Source organism: Capricornis sumatraensis, chromosome 1, assembly GCF_032405125.1.
Source record: "Capricornis sumatraensis isolate serow.1 chromosome 1, serow.2, whole genome shotgun sequence".
Classification (NCBI taxonomy): domain Eukaryota; kingdom Metazoa; phylum Chordata; class Mammalia; order Artiodactyla; family Bovidae; genus Capricornis; species Capricornis sumatraensis.
The window spans coordinates 248,656,997-248,672,213 of NC_091069.1; the positions used below are offsets into that span (position 1 = coordinate 248,656,997).

General features: G+C 48.5%; 1 protein-coding gene across 2 annotated transcripts in view; it reads left to right on the top strand.

Moving 5' to 3' along the window:
• Positions 1-15,217, top strand: part of UBASH3A (ubiquitin associated and SH3 domain containing A) — a 40,090-nt gene that overhangs the window by 10,450 nt on the left and 14,423 nt on the right. For both annotated transcript variants that reach the window (XM_068983660.1, XM_068983669.1), the window contains exons 5-7: positions 3,528-3,697; positions 5,184-5,392; positions 14,850-14,976. In XM_068983660.1, coding sequence (XP_068839761.1) covers positions 3,528-3,697; positions 5,184-5,392; positions 14,850-14,976 — 506 coding nt within the window. The remainder of the gene's footprint in view (positions 1-3,527; positions 3,698-5,183; positions 5,393-14,849; positions 14,977-15,217) is intronic.

Consider the following 15,217-nt stretch of genomic DNA (forward strand, 5'->3'; position numbering starts at 1 on the left):
CTGAAACTCCAATAACTTTGGCCACCTGATGTGAAGAACTGACTCATTGGAAAAGACCCTGATGCTGGGAAAGCTTGAAGGCAGGAGGATAAGGGGACGACAGAGGGTGAGACGGTTGGATGGCATCACCGACTCAACGGACATGAGTTTGAGCAAACTTTGGGAGATGGTGAAAGACAGGGAAGCCTGGCGTGCTGCAGGCCTTGGAGTCGCAGAGAGTTGGACACAATGGAGCAACTGAACTGAACTGAACTGATATGCCAAAAAAAATTAATTTTTAAGAAAAGTGAGCAAATAGAAAGACTCCGAGCTAGCAGAGGGCTCTTCTCTAAGTGAGAATAGCCTTGTTGCATTGATGACGGTTTTCAAAACACTCAGCTGCTGGGAAACGGCCCCGGGGGGTCATTGTGCAGCGTCGTGATGGTGGGGATTGTAGGCTGGCATGCCTCCCCCAGCCCCACATCCCACCTGGGACACCTGTCCTCAAGGGGCCAGCACTGTGTGTAAAACACAAGTCCTAGTTGATTTCTTGAAATTTTTTAGGTATGAGCATAGTCTAGTTTCCTTGGCCTCTTGGTAGGGGGATGGAGTCTAGGTGCATTACCTAGACTAACTTTGAGAATCAGCCAAATTCCCTTTTCTCAACCAGCAGCCCTGGTCTGGGGACTGGGGCTCCAGCTGGGGTTTAGTGGGAAGCATTCTGGACTTGAGCTCAGGTGTGAATTTTCCCTCATTCCTGGTTGGTGATGTGACCCTGAATCATGTCTTCTGACCCTGGAGTCATCTTTCTTTTCGAATGACTGGGCCCACCCTTCAAAGAGTACAACCTGTCTGGGAACGTCCTCGTGGTCCTGAAACACAGAGGTGCTCAGCACTGCTGTGTTTGCTGTGTCTGAGACTCAGAGAGACCATGGCGCCCTGATGGGAGGACGCCCCTCTGCCCCCAAGACGGGTATGAACTTCGATCCTGGCCACATAAATGGTTTCATCAATCCCAGATTTCCACCCGGAGACTGGCTTGGCAAGTCTGAGATCACGTGTTCTAGATAGATATAAACTTAGCCATGCCTTGAGGAGCACGCAGCTGCTCAGTGATGTCTGACCCTTTGCAACCCCATGGACTGTAGTCCACCCGGCTTTGGCATCCATGGGATTTTTTAGACAAGAATACTGGAGCGAGTTGCCATTTGTGAGGAGTGGTCTCCTTTATGTAAACCTGAGTTCAGATGACAACTCTGGCATCCCCTTGTCTCTAAAAGGATGACGTGGCTCTTACCAGGCTGCAATGTGTCAGCTGCCAGCCTTCACACAGAACCAGTGCCTCACTTACTTCCACAACCCCCTGCTCCCGACCAGAAGTGACTCCCAATGCCCACTCATTTTAACAGTGGAGTGACCAAGGGCCGTGAAGGGCTGTGACCCGCCCGAGGTCACTATCTTGAGTTGAAAAGTGTCCCCTAGAATTCACATCTCCCAAAACCTCCGAAAAGGACTTTCTTTGGAAATAGGGTCTTTGTAGATGTAAGTAGTTGAGGTCACACTAGTGTAGGACAGGCCCTAAGTCCAGTGACCAGTGTCCTTGGGAGACGAGAAAACACAGGGACACAGAAGAGAGGCCAGGCATTGAAGTGAGGCGGCAACGAACCAAGGAGCTGGAGGAAACAAGGAGACACCCTCCCGGAGAGCCTTCAGAGGGGGTGGCCCTCGACACCTTGGTTTTGGATTTCCAGCTCCAGAACCATGAGAACAAATCTCCATTGTTTTAAGCCGCCCACTGTGTGGTCATTTGTGACATCAGCCCAGGAAACCGACAAAGTCCTCAAGCACTCAGTGAGTATTAAAGCTGGCCCTAGAGTCCAGCCCTCTCCTGCTCCACCTGGGTCTCCTGCTGACTGGCCCCACATCCTGCGAGAGCTGGTTTTGACCCCCTGTCCATCACCCAACCCTGAGCTGGTTCTGCTCTGCTCTCCATGGCCGCTGCCCCGGGCCTGACCCTGTTGAGTCGGGAGGGGTCAGTCACAGCTCCAGGAGGCCTCCCTGGCATGTGTGTCCCTGCCCAGGGCACAGTCCTCAGGGGCATGGGCCATGGAGAGAAGATACACAAGTGCCCATTCAGAAGGCCAGTGACTCAGTGATCTCTCGGATGACTACCATGCCTGGCCCTTCCCAGGCCGTGCTGACTCACCCGCGGCAAGACAGCCCTCCCCGCCACAGCTGGAACACCTGAGAAAAGGAATTTCCCTGCCGCCCACACACTCTCTTATTTCAGGCGCCTCAACCCCCGCAACTTGCGGCATGGAGACCTCAGCGGTTTCTCTTTTGCTACCAAAGGCTCAGACAGAGGATAAAGATGTTGGTGGGGCCGCCAAGTCTGAGCTCCAGGAAGTGCGTCATTGACGTTGCTCAGTTGAGGACAGGTCCTTGTGTGCCGCTCAGTGTGGCCCGTGGGTAACTAATATCTGGGCTTCCCAGGAGGCACTAGTGGTTAGGAACCCGCCTGCCAATGCAGGAGTCGTAAGAGACGCAGGTTCGATCCCTGGGTTGGGAAGATCCCCTGGAGGAGGGCATGGCAACCCACTCCAGTATTCTTGCCTGGAGAATCCCATGGACAGAGGAGCTACAGTCCACAGGGTCACCCACAGTCGACAAGACTGAAGCAGCTGAGCATGCAAGCATGCATGCAACTCATATTTACTGCAAGTCTCTGGGGGACCTTACAGTTAAGAGGCTGGTTTCCCAGGCCAGCCCAGCAATCCTCACCCTCAGGTTGTCACTGTTGAAACTGAAGCTGAATCAGACCAAGACGCTCCCCAAGGTCACCTGCCAAATGGGGCAGGTAGGTCTAAAGTCAGGTCTATCTGCTTCCCGAGTCTGTGCCGTTCCACTGATCACTGCCTCCCCAGAACAGAGCCGCTTTGTGGCCTGGCTGAAATCAGATCCTGGCTGCTTCGGGGACACCACCGCCCACTGACCTGAGGGCCTTGGAACGAGGACCAGGAGAGCTGGGGCCCAGGGTACAGAGGTCACTCAAAAAGGCCAGGGCCTGGCCGCTCCAAAGTCTTCCTGCTTCACAAAGCCAACCGGATATTAGAGGTGCTGGGGTGTTTTCTTCCAGAGACTCGGCAACTGAACAAACGGCCACCAAGTAATGTGTGCATCCCAGGGGACGAGGGAGATTTGAATCAATTGTTGGAGCAACTAGCTTGCAAATTGATAGACACCCGCCCCCCCCAGGCATGTCCCCGCTAAACCTGTATCTCTACTCTCTCTGCTCACCTGCTTCCTGGTCAGATGTGCACGCTCCCAGCCATCTCCGTCACAAACTGACCTGCATGCATCTGGGCCGAGTCCTCGCCTCGTCGGGAAAGCGCTGGTGCAGGGGCAGGAGTGGGGATGGGCAGAGATAGGAAGACCCTGTGTAAAGGCATTTGCACCGCCAACCTGGTCGCGTAACCGCCCTGGACGGGGAGCCCTGGGCATGTGGTGCAGCCATCGAGGTCAAGGTGCCCGTGTGCCTCCTTTCACAGACTGCACGGTGAAGCCTTGCACCAAGCAGCTGCATCTCACCCTGGCCCACAAGTTCTACCCTCACCACCAGAGGACGCTGGAGCAGCTGGCCAGAGCCATCAACCCCGGCCACAGCTGCCAGTGGACAGCCGCGCTCTACTCCCGGGACATGCGCTTCGTACACTACCAGGTGGGTAAGCCCAGGCAGGTGGCTGGACTGGGCCCCCCAGCCTGGGAACCGGTGAGCTGCTGCCTGCCTGACACAGCCCTGACCCCAAGAGCCCTTGGCTGGAGGTATCTCAGTAGAAGGAAGAATTTGAATCCCTTCTTGAAAATCATTTTGTTGCCTGCGTTTTGGAATTAACATTCTTTTGTTTATGAGTTACAGACATCCAGAAATTTGGAAGGGAAAGAAGGAACATTTCTGGTATTAAAAGTGGACTGTTGCAAAGATTTATGAATACATTATGTTGGCTATTAATTTGTTTAAATGGTGACTTGAGTGAAGCCTCAGTCCAGGACTCCCTCCCTGCATGACTGGTATTAAAAATGGACTGTTGCAAAGATTTATGAATGCATTATGTTGCTTATTAATTTGTTTAAATGATGCCTCAGTGATTTAGTGACGCCTCAGTGATTTAGTGACGCCTCAGTCCAGGACTTCCTCCCTGTGGAATTGATTGATTTAGAAGGTTTTGTTATACTCCTTTTCAGACCCATGGAACAAGTATGAATCCACTGTGTTCCTTCACGTGGGAGAAGCCGTAAATAACCTCACTCCAATGGGGGCGAATGTGACATCTGGTTATGCTTTGAAATTTTTCATGTAAGAAATAAGTAAACAGAGATAGATAGGTAAGTACGTAGACAGATAAATAGATAGGCATAGATAGATAATTGATAGAGGATAGACAGGTAGGCAATGGCACCCCACTCCAGTACTCTGCCTGGCAAATCTCATGGACGGAGGAGCCTGGTAGGCTGCAGTCCATGGGGTCGCTAGGAGTCGGACACAACTGAGTGACTTCACTTTCACTGTTCACGTTCATGCATTGGAGAAGGAAATGGCAACCCACTCCAGTGTTCTTGCCTGGAGAATCCCAGGGACAGGGGAGCCTGGTAGGCTGCTGTCTATGGGGTCGCACAGAGTTGGACACGACTGAAGTGACTTAGCAGTAGCATCAGACAGGTAGGTAGATGCTTAGTAGATGATGGATAGATAGATAATAGATACAAAAATATAGATGATAGATAGATGATTGGTAGATGTTAGATAGATGATAGATGGGTGGCACTAATGGTAAAGAATTGCCTGCCACAGGAGATTCAGGTTTGATCCCTGGGTCAGGAAGATTTCCCCGGAGAAGGAAATGGCTACCTACTTTTGTATTCTTGCCTGGAGAATCCCATGAAAAGAGGAGCCTGGCAAGCTACCACCCACAGGGTCACAGAGAGTGGGACATGACTGAGTGAGCACAAATACAGATACCTTGGCAGATAGATGAGAGAGATAGAGACGTGACAGGTGGATACCAATACCCATTTCTAAGTCTCTCCAAAGAAGTCTGTGCATCCTTTGGTCACATTCCACTGTCATCAGCCAAAGGCTTGGGTGTGTCCTAGAGACACAGAACCCGCCCTTCCTCGAGACCTGAAGACTCCCGCCTCCTTTCCAGACCCTGCGGGTCCTGTTCCAGTACAAACCCCAGAATGTGGATGAGCTGACGCTCAGCCCCGGGGACTACATCTTTGTGGACCCCACGCAGCAGGAGGAAGCCAGCGAGGGCTGGGTGATCGGGATCTCGCAGCGGACGGGCTGCCGGGGCTTCCTGCCGGAGAACTACACAGAGCGAGCCAGCGAGTGTGACACCTGGGTGAGACACAGGTGAGTGCCGCCCCCGCCCCGCAGCCCACACATCTCTCCTGGAGTCAGAGAGTGTCTGTCTGGAAAGACGATCACAGTGCTTGTATGCTTCTAGATCATTCCACCATCGGTGAAATGGCCTGCTCTGGGCTGGCAGCATTATCCCTGTGGGTTTCTGGTAAATGTCTTGACCGATTCATGGCTTTTCACTGAAAACATTCAGAAGACATCAGTTACTCTATAAAACTTTTCTAAGACCATAATCCCCAAAGGACTACAAAATACACTTCCTTATTCTGAGCCTGAAAAATTATGGAAGCATGCAAGTACTGTGGAAGAGATAATTAAATTGAAAATAAGCACCTGAACTCAACTATGATACACCCATACAATAGAGTACTTGAGGTTTTTAAAAATGATCACAAAGAGGTATTTATGCACTGATATAAAAAAAATACAAGGTACATTGCAGAAGAATGTGTATAGGGTAGTACTAACTGTGGGGAACAGATGAATTAAAACATGGTCATCTGTACTCACATATGTTTATGCAAAGGCAAAACGATAGGATACTGAAAGAGGAACTCCCCAGGTCATTAGGTGCCCAATATGCTACTGGAGATCAGTGGAGAAATAACTCCAGAAAGAATGAAGGGATGGAGCCAAAGCAAAAACAATACCCAGTTGTGGATGTGACTGGTGATAGAAGCAAGGTCTGATGCTGTAAAGAGAAATATTGCATAGGAACCTGGAATGTCAGGTCCATGAATCAAGGCAAATTGGAAGTGGTCAAACAAGAGATGGCAAGGGTGAACTTCGACATTCTAGGAATCAGTGAACTAAAATGGACTGGGATGAGTGAATTTAACTCAGATGACTATTATATCTACTACTGTGGGTAGGAATCCCTTAGAAAAAATGGAGTAGTCATCATGGTCAACAAAAGAGTCCGAAATGCAGTACTTGGATGCAATCTCAAAAATGACAGAATGATCTCTGTTCATCTCCAAAGCAAACCATTCAATTTCACAGTAATCCAAGTCTATGCCCCAACCAGTAATGCTGAAGAAGCTGAAGTTGAACAGTTCTATGAAGACCTACAAGACCTTTTAGAACTAACAACCCCAAAAAGATGTCCTTTTCATTATAGGGGACTGGAATGCAAAAGTAGGAAGTCAAGAAACACCTGGGGTAACAGGCAAATTTGGCCTTGGAATACGGAATGAAGCAGGGCAAAGGCTAACAGAGTTTTGCCAAGAGAACACACTGGTCATAGCAAACACCCTCTTCCAACAACACAAGAGAAGACTCTACACATGGACATCACCAGATGGTCAACACCGAAATCAGATTGATTATATTCTTTGCAGCCAAAGATGGAGAAGCTCTATACAGTCAACAAAAACAAGACAAGGACCTGACTGTGGCTTAGATCATGAACTTCTTATTGCCAAATTCAGGCTTAAACTGAAGAAAGTAGGGAAAATCACTAGACCATTCAGGTATGACATAAATCAAATCCCTTATGATTATACAGTGGAAGTGAGAAATAGATTTAAGGGACTAGATCTGATAGATAGAGTGCCTGATGAACTATGGAATGAGGTTCGTGACATTGTACAGGAGACAGGGATCAAGACCATCCCCGTGGAAAAGAAATGCAAAAAAGCAAAATGGCTGTCTGGGGAGGCCTTACAAATAGCTGTGAAAAGAAGAGAAGTAAAAATTTGCAAAGGAGAAAAGAAAAGATATAAGCATCTGAATGCAGAGTTCCAAAGAATAGCAAGGAGAATTAAGAAAGCCTTTCTCAGCAATCAATGCAAAGAAATAGAGGAAAAGAACAGAAAGGGAAAGACTAGAGATCTCTTCAAGAAAATTAGACATACCAAGGGAACATTTCATGCAAAGATGGGCTTGATAAAGGACAGAAATGGTATGGACCTAACAGAAGCAGAAGATATTAAGAAGAGGTGGCAAGAATACACAGAAGAACTGTACAAAAAAGATCTTCATGACCAAGATAATCACGATGGTGTGTTCACTCACCTAGTGCCAGACATCCTGGAATGTGAAGTCAAGTGGGCCTTAGAAAGCATCACTACGAACAAAGCTAGTGGAGGTGATGGAATTCCAGTTGAACTCTTTCAAATCCTGAAAGATGATGCTGTGAAAGTGCTGCACTCAATATGCCAGCAAATTTGGAAAACTCATCAGTGGCCACAGGACTGGAAAAGGTCAGTTTTCATTCCAATCCCAAAGAATTGAGCAATGCCAAAGAATGCTCAAACTACCGCACAATTGCACTCATCTCACACACTAGTAAAGCAATGCTCAAAATTCTCCAAGCCAGGCTTCAGCAATATGTGAACCATGAACTTCCAGATGTTCAAGCTGGTTTTAGAAAAGGCAGAGGAACCAGAGATCAAATTGCCAACATCTGCTGGATCATTGAAAACAGAAGAGAGTTCCAGAAAAACATCTATTTCTGCTTTATTGACTATGCCAAAGCCTTTGACTGTGTGGATCACAATAAACTGTGGAAAATTCTGAAAGAGATGGGAATACCAGACCACCTGACCTGCCTCTTGAGAAACCTGTATGCAGGTCAGGAAGCAACAGTTAGAACTGGACATGGAACAACAGACTGGTTCCAAATAGGAAAAGGAATATGTCAAGGCTGTATATTGTCACCCTGCTTATTTAACTTCTATGCAGAGTACATCATGAGAAATGCTGGACTGGATGAAACACAAGCTGGAATCAAGATTGCCAGAAGAAATATCAATAACCTCAGATATACAGATGACACCACTCTTATGGCAGAAAGTGAAGAGGAGCTAAAAAGCCTCTTGATGAAAGTGAAAGAAGAGAGTGAAAAAGTTGGCTTAAAGCTCAACATTCAGAAAACGAAGATCATGACATCTGGTCCCATCACTTCATGGGAAATAGATGAGGAAACAGTGGAAACAGTGTCAGACTTTATTTTGGGGGGGGGTTCCAAAATCATTGCAGATGGTGATTGCAGCCATGAAATTAAAAGACGCTTACTCCTTGGAAGGAAAGTTATGACCAACCTAGATAGCATATTCAAAAGCAGAGACATGACTTTGCCGACTAAGGTCCGTCTAGTCAAGGCTATGGTTTTTCCAGTAGTCATGTATGAATGTGAGAATTGGACTATGAAGAAAGCTGAACGCCAAAGAATTGATGCTTTTGAACTATGGTGTTGGAGAAGACTCTTGAGAGTCCCTTGGACTGCAAGGAGATCCAACCAGTCCATCCTAAAGGAGATCAGTCCTGGGTGTTCATTGGAAGGAATGATGCTAAAGCTGAAACTCCAATACTTTGGCCACCTCATGCAAAGAGTTGACTCATTGGAAAAGACTGATGCTGGGAGGGATTGGGGGCAGGAGGAGAAGGGGACGACCGAGGATGAGATGGCTGGATGGCATCACCGACTCGATGGACATGAGTTTGAATGAACTCCGGGAGTTGATGATGGACAGGGAGGGCTGGCGTGCTGCGATTCATGGGGTCACAAAGGGTTGGACACGACTGAGCGACTGAACTGAACTGACCTCAACTGATGCCTAAAAGATCCCTGGAAGGGAAAAACCTCTAGAAACTTCCAACAGAGCTACCCTGCAGGGTTGAAGGTGGAGTTGGGAGAATGGTCTTTTATGTCTCTACAACTGCATAATTTTAAAAATTTTTGAAACTTAGAAATGCATTGCTTCTTCAAAATGTAAGTAATCAATTTTAAGTTTAAAGAAAAAAATATAAGGAAGTTGGGTCAAAGGGAGAGAAGTCAGACAAGCCTGGGGCCAACTTTGTACCCACCATGCAAGCTGTGGGACTCAGGCTCCAAGCCCTCCCACACCCAACGCGACACAACTTCCACAAAACCATCACCGTCATCCGGGGCACAAGGACACCAGTCATTCCAGAGAAGCACAATTTTTTGGATGGTCCAGTAGCCAGAACAAAATCACAGCACGTTGGTACCATGAGGGACTGCAGAGATAACTGGCTACGTCATCCTCTCTGAGAGGTGAGAATACTTGGGCCCAGGGAGCTGGAGGGGCCAATTCATCGTGCAACTAAGGAACCACTTGGTTCCTTGTAGAACCAGTTCAGTCAGTCCATTTAAGGAGTGACAGGAGGAAGATGCTGCTTCCACCCTAACTGACCATCTGAGGTCCAGGAGGCATGGGCTTCCGTCTGGCTCCTGTCTTTAGCAAGTCTTCCAGTCCTTGCTCAGGACAAAAGAGCTTCACTGGCATCAGGCAACTGGCAAGCTGGATGTTGCTAGAACTCTGCTGCAAAGACTCTATAGAAAATGAGTTTATGGTTGTTACATTTTTCATCTTACAGTTAATCTGTCAGTCACCTGCCACCGAAACAACCATTCCAGCTTTTAGGCTGGACATTTCTGGGACTACTCCTTCTAGAAGCAAGTTTCCTGTAGAAATGAATAAGTATTAATAAGAATCACAGCAAAAGAAGAGAAAACTGAGTGTTGAGCTGGGCTGCGGGTATCTGATGACCGTGTTTTGGAAGCTCCCTGTTCATGCTGGGGAAGACACATGACAAACAGTGGCCTGTGATCATGGCTCAGAAAGGCAGAGACCCAGCTCTGCTGTCAGACTCAGCTGTCCTGGCTACGTATTTTAAAACGGCCGAAAGTGTACTTTATTAAACATTCAGAGCTTTTTAATCAGAAACCGGCCCCAGAATGTCAGGACACATTGTTAATTGCTTAAGCAGAAATTAAGAAATTGCAGTTCAGTGACACTGTCCCAAGGCTACCTTGGCCACGGGCAGACACATTGTTGTTCAGACAGTGGATAAATATCTTGGAAAGTGTCAGCACAGAATTCACACTTGGCACCTGCAACCCAAGCAGGAAAAGTTTTCCTGCACCAGTGGCCCATCTCCAATACGACAATTCAGTCTTTGTGCCAACAGTTCAGTGTCTCTGGATTCACTTGGCCACAAAATGACCATTACTTTGTCCATTACTTTGAAGAAAAAGATCAGATGGAGTTCATACATGAATCACAGCAGTTTTCAACCCTCCGTGGAGAAGGAGGATGTAGTGTAACTGTCAAACAAGGAGCTGGGAATATTAGAGCTCAGAGAACACATCCTCTCTGAGTTAGGATGAGAGTCCCAACCTGGAAGCAATACACGCCCGTAAGTTTCCAAAACCACAGAGCAAGTTGGTGGCAAGTAGCTCAGAAGTTATAAAGGTGTTGTCATGAGCTGCACTGGGTCCCCAAAATTCATATGTTGACATCCTAATCCCCAACACCTCACAATGTGACTATATTTGGAGATGAGTCTTTAAAGTGGTGAAAAAGTGAAGTTGCTCAGTTGTGTCCGACTCTCTGTGGCCCCATGGACTGTAGCCTACCAAGCTCCTCCGTCCATGGGATTTTCCAGGCAAGACTACTGCAGTGGGTTGCCATTTCCTTCTCCAGGGGATCTTCCCGACCCAGGGATCGAATCTGGGTTTCCTACATTGTAGGCAGATGCTTTACCATCTGAGCCACCAGGGAAATTCTTTAAAGAGGGGATTGAGGTAAAAGGCAATCTCAAGGATGAGCCCTGATCCGTCTTACTGGTGTCCTTATATGAAGAGTAAGAGATAAGGACACAAACAGACACGGAGAAGGATGAGCACACCTGGACACAGGGAGATGGCCATCCACACGCCCAGGAGACAGGCCTCGGGGGGCCAGCCTCGACCACACCTCAGCCTTGGGCTCTCAACCTCCAGACTGTGGTTCCTCACTCTGGCATCTCTGGAAGACACGCTGGGACACAGTCCACACAACCCACAAATGGCAGCTTTGCCCCTGGTAAAAGTCAGGGAGAATTTAAACGCATCTGTCTCTATGGTGTAAGTTAAGCATTAAGTAGGTTTCTGAGGTTCAAGAGAAAAACAGAAATATCGAAATGCTACGTTCTTTCCTTTTTCCTCTCATTGCCAACATCCCCGTCATAATCTAGGTTGTATTTCATTTGACAGACTAGCAAAAAAAATTCAATTTTTCTCTCTGACTATAAACTTCACAGATGTTATTTATAGATAATGCCGCTTCACTACCTGCCCTGTGGGCCACAAGCAGGGTGTGTAGCGGTCGGCGGGGGGGCCCACCTCACCCTCAGGAAGGGGAAATCAATCAGCGTTTCCTGTATCAATGTGAGTCTCTACAAATATTGAGAGCATGTTCGCTTGAAGGGGGAAACATCAATGGTCTGAGTACGGGGATCGTGTTCTCATCTGCTTACCACCAGCTAAAGCCCTAAATGCTGTAAGAATATGAGCCAAGTAAATCTATTTAACCTGAACCCCTCCAGTAGGATTTACCACTCGAGACAGGAGAGATAACACGGAAAGAGAAGGTACAACTCACAGACGACTTCAGAAATGCTTTCACTACACTGAAACCCCACGTGGGCACTGAGTGTATGGTGGTGAGGATGAAAGGAGGGTGACCAAGCCCATGGGCCCCTGAGATGCAGAAGAAATGGCTCCACTCCCAGCTCAGGACCCGGTGAGGGTCTCGGGATGCAGGCCTGGGAGCCATCAGCCTCACAAGAACTAGAGAGCTTGGGGCCTCTCTGAGAGAGAAAGGAAACCATTTACCAATAGGCTGAATAAGTAGAAACACACCAGGTTCATGATGGAGCAAGATGAATCCTGTCAGAGTCATTTCCAAGTTTAGTGAAGTACCTTCTAGGGCAATCCCAACGGGGTCATTTGTCGGAACTTCACTGAATGTGCGAAAAATTTATCTGGGAGAATAAACAGGAGAGAAGAGCTGAGAACACTTTGGGAAACAAAAGTGATGGGAAGAGATATCTACCTTACCAGATATTAAAAGCATGTTATAGATCTATGATACGGCACTGATAAGGGAGAGAGAACAGATGGCAGAGCAGGAGGCCTGGTATATTAGGGGTTCCTATCTGATGGGTGCATCAGAAACAGGAGAATAAATGGGTATAAAATAGGCGGTATTCTGTATGATCGTATAGCACACACCGAGTCGAGTTAAACAGAAAATGAAAATTATTTTTAAATAGAAGGCAAAAAAAAAAAAGAAGAAAGTTTAAATGACGGTATTTCTGATTTCTGGACTGGGTAGTTTGAAAACAGAGAAGCCATGGAACATGTCTTAAGTGAGATGTAACAGAGCCATCTTTGGGGCCTCCCTGGTGGCTCAGACGGTGAAGAAGCGACCTGTGATGCAAAAGTTCGACCCCTGAGTCAGTAAGATTCCCTGGAGGAGGAAAATGGCACCCCACTCCAGTACTCTTGCCTGAAGAATCCCAGGGACAGAGGAGCCTGGCGTGCTGCAGTTCATGGGGTCGCTAAGAGTCGGCACCACTGAATGACCAAGCACAGCACTGCCTCTTTGGAGCAGTCTCTCAGAGCTATCTAAGGTGCTGTCTCCTGGGCTGCAGACTCCATCTTTAATAATGATTATTAAACGCTTACATTGTAAGCCTTCTCTATGTTAAAACCATAAACAAAACTACAATTTAAAGAGCAAGGTGATAATGCTTTTGAGAAAGTAAATAGTAATAAAGATGATGCTCCCTTACCACTCACTCACGTGAGAGGACTGTCTGCCTCCTTCTCGCCCACCATGAATCCCAGACACTCTGCTCACCAGCTGCCTGGTGACTGACTTTTTCATCTAGTCCACAGGCCGCCTACTGCATTCTTCACTCCTATCCGCTACGAGAGGTGAACGTTGGGAGAATGTCCCCAGCTCTGGTCACCTGCAGCCTCTGGGCCACTTACCCTTCTCCCCTCGTCACACTGTGGTGCTTGGGCCCAGCTCCTAGCTGAGGGTGCCCATTCGTAGTGTGTTTTATTGCACACCTCCTAGGCATCCTGCATCCTCCAAGGGCATTGTGCCAGCATCACCTGTCCTCATGAGACCCTCCCCAATGGCTCCCACCAGCAGACAAAGATGCTGTCATCTTAAAATCAAGCACAAGTTCTCTTTTTACCCTGTTTTCCTCTCCAGCTACTGTTCACTTCTTTGCTCTGAATGTCTATGTCTTTTGCTCGACCCTGTTTGAAACTTGCCCACATGCTATAAAGCAGCCTACAGGCCCCATGAGTGTAACTGGTATAACTAGTTATATACTTATACTCCAGTATAACTAGTCCTCCCCTCACAATCACCAGGACCCAGGTTCAGGTCCAGTAAGAAAGGGAACCAAGAGATGACTGTGGGTCATTCTTGTGTGTGTGCACGCTCAGTTGCTTCAGTCTTGTCCAGCTTTGTGTGACCCCATGGACGGTAGCCCGCCAGGCTCCTCTGTCCATGGGATTTCCAAGGCAAGAATACTGGAGTGGATTGCCCTGCCCTGCTCCAGGGGATCTTCCTGACCCAGGGACCAAACCCATGTCTCTTGCATCTCCTACTTTAGCAGGCAGGTTCTTTACCACTAGCACCACCTGGCAAGCCCAGATCATTCTTACATACAGTTTGAAAAGATGACCTCCCCTTTATAGACTGAGTTTCCCCTGGGGGAACCTGGCGGTTTCTTGTCATTGGAGGATTTCCACGGCCATTGGCTCTTAGTTCCTCTTTCACGCTGCTCCTCTGGCCCCCACCCTGTCCTCTACCTCGGCACCACCACCCGCTGGCCTTCTGGGGTTCTCACAGCTCTGGTGTGCCCTTGGTGGTCCTCAGAGCTCCCAAGCAACTGCCCACCCAGGGCAGCTTTCTTGATCCCCTGAACAAGCAGCAGCCTCCACCCTGTCTGCAACTGCTTGGGTACTGAGTTTGCCCACCTGCCCACTTGTGCATGGGTGCCTTTTCTGTGTGTTTCTATGGCACTGGTGTGTCTGTTCCGCTCCCTTAGCCCTGCATCCCCACCACGAGCGTCTTCATGCCTTTGGAAGGTGAATCTAAGAGGACAATGCTCTGGTTGCCCAGTGACAAGGCAGCACAGACGGGGCAGCTTAAACAGGTGTCCCTCCTCTCACAGTCCTGGAGGCTGGAAGGCCAAGCTCCCGAGGCCTCTCTGCTGGGTATATAGATGGTCGTCTCCTCTCTGTGTCCCCACAGGGTCCTCCCTCTGTGTCCTGATCTCTTCTCAGAAGGACTCAGGAAGGTTGAATGAGCACCCACCCTGGTGACCTCATGTTAACTTCATCCGCTCTTTAAAGGCCCTACCTCCAGACAGAGTCCCATTTGGAGGTCCTGAGCGTCGGGACTAGACATCTGGGGACACACAGTGCAGTCCACAGCAGTGATGGGGAAGATAAACCAGTACCAGCCCTCTGGATGCCATGCATTTGGGCACAGAGCGGTTTTGAACCATTGTTTTGTTTTACCCTCAAAATGACCCCATCCACCCATCTGGCCTCCTGCGTTCTCAGTCACATTATGACCAGGTACCTCCCAGTGTCCACGTGACATGACATCCCTTTCCTCTCCCACAGGACATACACCTTCAGTGTAGCCCCTGACCTGAGCTCCAGAAAGGATGGTGAGCTCAGCAGCAGACGGAATGGGGAGCCCAACCCGCCATCCTCGTCCAGGAGCCTCAGCAGCCTGCAGTCCCTACAGGTGACGGGGCCCTCAATGTCAAACGAGCCATGCAGCCGTGCCCTGGGTCAGCTCTGGGGAGACTCGGCCCCCCAGGAGCAGCTTTCATTCAAACACTGCTTCCCGGAGCTCAGGCCTGGGTGGGCCAGGAAAGGGCCTATCCTTCTGCTACCACACACTCACATATACACATACACACACTCACATACACACACATATACACACGCATATACACATATCCCTCTGCTCTGTCCACCCCGGA